Source organism: Olea europaea, unplaced genomic scaffold (genome assembly GCF_002742605.1).
Source record: "Olea europaea var. sylvestris unplaced genomic scaffold, O_europaea_v1 scaffold11255, whole genome shotgun sequence".
Classification (NCBI taxonomy): domain Eukaryota; kingdom Viridiplantae; phylum Streptophyta; class Magnoliopsida; order Lamiales; family Oleaceae; genus Olea; species Olea europaea.
In genome coordinates this window covers 1-3,832 of record NW_019228632.1, presented here as the reverse complement: position 1 = coordinate 3,832, position 3,832 = coordinate 1, and the positions used below count along the sequence as shown (strand labels likewise).

Here is a 3,832-nt window from a genome sequence, read left to right as displayed (position 1 = left end):
GCAAAAGAGTTTCTGTAACCATCCTTTGCTTGCCTTCGCTGTTATTTTGTTATTATTTTAACAACTTTTGGAATGGCTTTTAAGTGAAGAATGAATTTCTTTATGATCTCATATTTTTGGTATGTTCTGCAGATTCGCGTCTCTGCTGTTCTTACAAATGGTGCATATCTTTTGAATGTGGATTGTGATCATTACTTCAACAACAGCAAGGCTCTTAAAGAAGCTATGTGTTTCATGATGGACCCCGTTCTTGGAAAGAAGACTTGCTATGTTCAATTCCCACAAAGATTTGATGGCATTGACTGGCACGATAGATATGCCAACCGCAATATTGTATTCTTTGATGTATGTGTCACTTGAGTCCTTACGACTTTGATAACATCAGCTATTATTTTTACATAAGCGCATTATGAACTTTTTTATGGTCTTGTGCTACAGATCAACTTGAAAGGGCTCGATGGGATTCAGGGTCCAGTCTATGTGGGAACTGGATGTTGCTTTAACAGGCAAGCTTTGTACGGGTATGATCCGGTCCTAACTGAGGAAGATTTGCAACCAAACATTATTGTCAAGAGCTGCTGCGGCTCTAGAAAGAAGGGAAGCCATGCTGATAAGAAGTACATTGACAAGAAGAGAGCAGCAAAAAGGACTGAATCCACCATTCCAATCTTTAATATGGAGGACATTGAAGAGGGTGTGGAAGGCAAGTCTGTTTACACATTGAGCAGTTTTGGATAAGGAAGTCAAAAAATTTTGGGTTTAGCTGCTGATGTTTGATTTCATTATTATTCACCTACCTTATCAAAACCTAAAATACTTTTGGGTCAAACCCCCTCATTTAAAAGCATAAGTTATTAAAAAGTAGACACATTAAGCTTGGAAATTATGCACAATATACAACTTTCTAAACTCCTTGACTTTGTATTTAGTTTCAACTTGTTAGCTATTTTATTAGCAATTCTGAAACAAGCATGACTTAAATCATGGTGATTAATGCTTAATGCATTCCTTGAGTTTTACAGGATATGAAGATGAGAAGTCGCTCTTTTTGTCTCAAAAGAGATTGGAGAAGCGGTTTGGTCAATCACCCGTTTTCATTGCTGCCACCTTTATGGAACAGGGAGGCATTCCACCGTCAACAAATTCTGCTACTCTCTTGAAAGAAGCAATCCACGTCATTAGCTGTGGGTATGAGGACAAAACTGAGTGGGGTAAAGAGGTAACTTTGATAGTTTTCCCCTGGGTTAAAACTTCCACCCAACTTGTAGCAATGTTTCATTCAAGTCACCGAACTTTTCCAAGGTAGTCATTTAACTTTCATTTTTGTTTTCATTTAGGCATAAAGCTTTTTGCCTTCTCTCTGCTGAATTAGTGGAACTGATGACGTGACATGAAAAATCCATTGGTGCATAACTTTTATTTTCCAACTGGACCAAAATACATTTCTCTGTCATACTCGTGTTTTGTGTCGAACTTTCTGTCTCTATATAAATTGCATTTCAAGTGCAAAACTTGTCCAACAATATGTTTCTTTGCCTAGTTGGACGATAAAAGTAATGCACTAATGGATTTTCCATACTGCATACGTGCATCATATTCTCCATTAACCATGTCAGCATTTTTTTTAATTCTGCAAAACAGTTTGCCTAAGATATGAAACAAAAATGAAGTTTTGACTAACTTGGAACACAAAAAAGGTTCCATGACCACAGTGAAACAACGCTATACAAGTTGACAAAATGTTATTAAACCCATTTTTTAATATTGAGTAAGCATGTTATAGAATTAGGGAATCTAGAATTTGACTTCTATAGATGGCATTTGCATTTCTAGTTGCTAGGCTATTGAGATTAATTCTTTGCTTTCAGATTGGGTGGATATATGGTTCTGTCACAGAAGATATTTTAACGGGGTTCAAAATGCATGCACGAGGATGGATTTCTATCTATTGCATGCCTCCTCGCCCGGCTTTCAAGGGTTCTGCTCCCATCAATCTCTCGGATCGTTTGAATCAGGTCCTTCGGTGGGCTTTGGGATCTGTTGAAATTCTTCTGAGTCGGCATTGCCCTATATGGTATGGTTACAATGGAAGACTGAAGCTCCTGGAGAGACTGGCGTATATCAACACTATTGTTTATCCCATTACCTCAATTCCGCTGCTTGCTTATTGCATTCTTCCAGCTATATGTCTTCTTACTAATAAATTTATCATTCCTGAGGTAAGTTACAACTTTCACTATTGCTGGTTAAAAGTGTTTTTCAACGTGTCTTTTCCGATCTGCCTAGTGTTCATCTGTTAAATTATTTTCTCTAATATCTGTACACATCATCAACCTGCTTGAGAAGCCAAAATTAATGGCCAAAAGTACGTTTGTTTTAAGCTTAAAAAGGTTAATTATAAGCTTTGAAATTTATAAGTTTTTTTATTGGTCAAAGTTGGAAATTGGCAAGTGTAGCAAGGCAAGAGTTACTTCCAAAATAAGCGACTTTTTTCCAAAATATCCAAATTTGGAAACCGAAATTCATGTTAAATAAATTTGTTTTTAAGCTTAACAGCAGGCTCCGGGAACCATGCTTCCCCTTTCTTCCACTGGATTAGAAGCTTCGTGGGTGGGGATCAGTTATACGACTTCCTGTGTTAAATTCCTGTTAATAAAGACAAGGATCTCTCTACCATGTATTTATTATGTCAACTGCATGCCATGTGTTGACCGTGCACCTACACCTACTTCTATTCTTCTGCAGATAAGCAATTTTGCTAGTATGTGGTTCATTCTTCTCTTTGTCTCTATTTTTGCTACTGGAATTCTGGAAATGAGGTGGAGTGGTGTGAGTGTCGAAGATTGGTGGAGAAATGAACAATTCTGGGTCATTGGTGGAACATCGGCTCATCTATTTGCCGTTTTTCAAGGTCTCCTCAAAGTTCTTGCTGGGATAGATACAAATTTCACGGTCACTTCGAAGGCATCTGATGAAGATGGAGACTTTGCGGAGCTTTATGTGTTCAAGTGGACATCCCTCCTCATTCCTCCAACCACTGTCCTTATTGTGAACTTGGTAGGAATTGTCGCTGGTGTTTCATATGCCATTAACAGCGGATATCAGTCATGGGGTCCTCTGTTCGGGAAGTTGTTCTTTGCCATTTGGGTTATTGTCCACCTTTACCCATTCCTCAAAGGTTTGTTGGGCCGGCAAAACCGCACACCTACGATTGTCATTGTCTGGTCAATACTTCTCGCATCCATTTTCTCCCTGCTTTGGGTTCGGATCGATCCGTTTACGTCGGCAGCTACAAAGAGAGCTGCTCAAGGCCAATGTGGTGTCAACTGTTAGTTACTTTGAAAACAATTTTTTACCATCAGTTCAGTGTCTCCTCGTGATGTTTGCCTTTGTGTATATAGACAAAGAAACCAATGGCTTGTTTTGTAAGATTGACCAGGCAATAATCGACGGTATTAATGAAGAAAAGGTTGTTGAGCTCTTAATATTGAACTGTCCAGTCGAACCAATTCAGTACAGTACAATGCACCAGACGTGCCCTCGTGTGAAAAGTCAGAGTGCAGATTTCCAAGCTATGCTGTACCATTTACCCAAAGGAGTGAGATGGATGAATTTGTCAAGGGTCGTCTTATTTTAGTCCATAGTTTTGTTGGTAAACGTTGTCTCTTTCATTAGTGTTCACATGGTATAGTTGTGTCTTAAAAGTTACAACTTTCAAATTTGTTGTGTTATTAATATTATTGTGCAGAAATGTGATGATTATTTTTGTTATGGAGAGTTCTTTTGAAATAATTTCTATTCGTTTGTTAAGTTGATTTTCAATGTCATTCAT

General features: G+C 38.1%; 1 protein-coding gene across 1 annotated transcript; it reads left to right on the top strand.

Moving 5' to 3' along the window:
* The first annotated feature begins 75 nt into the window (after window positions 1-75).
* On the top strand, window positions 76-3,792 carry LOC111373395 (probable cellulose synthase A catalytic subunit 1 [UDP-forming]). Its single transcript, XM_022995922.1, has 5 exons — window positions 76-345; window positions 439-703; window positions 1,023-1,219; window positions 1,869-2,219; window positions 2,746-3,792. The coding sequence occupies exons 1-5, from the start codon at window positions 91-93 to the stop codon at window positions 3,331-3,333; spliced, it is 1,656 nt and encodes a 551-aa protein (XP_022851690.1). The 5' UTR covers window positions 76-90; the 3' UTR covers window positions 3,334-3,792.
* The last annotated feature ends 40 nt before the right edge of the window (window positions 3,793-3,832 follow it).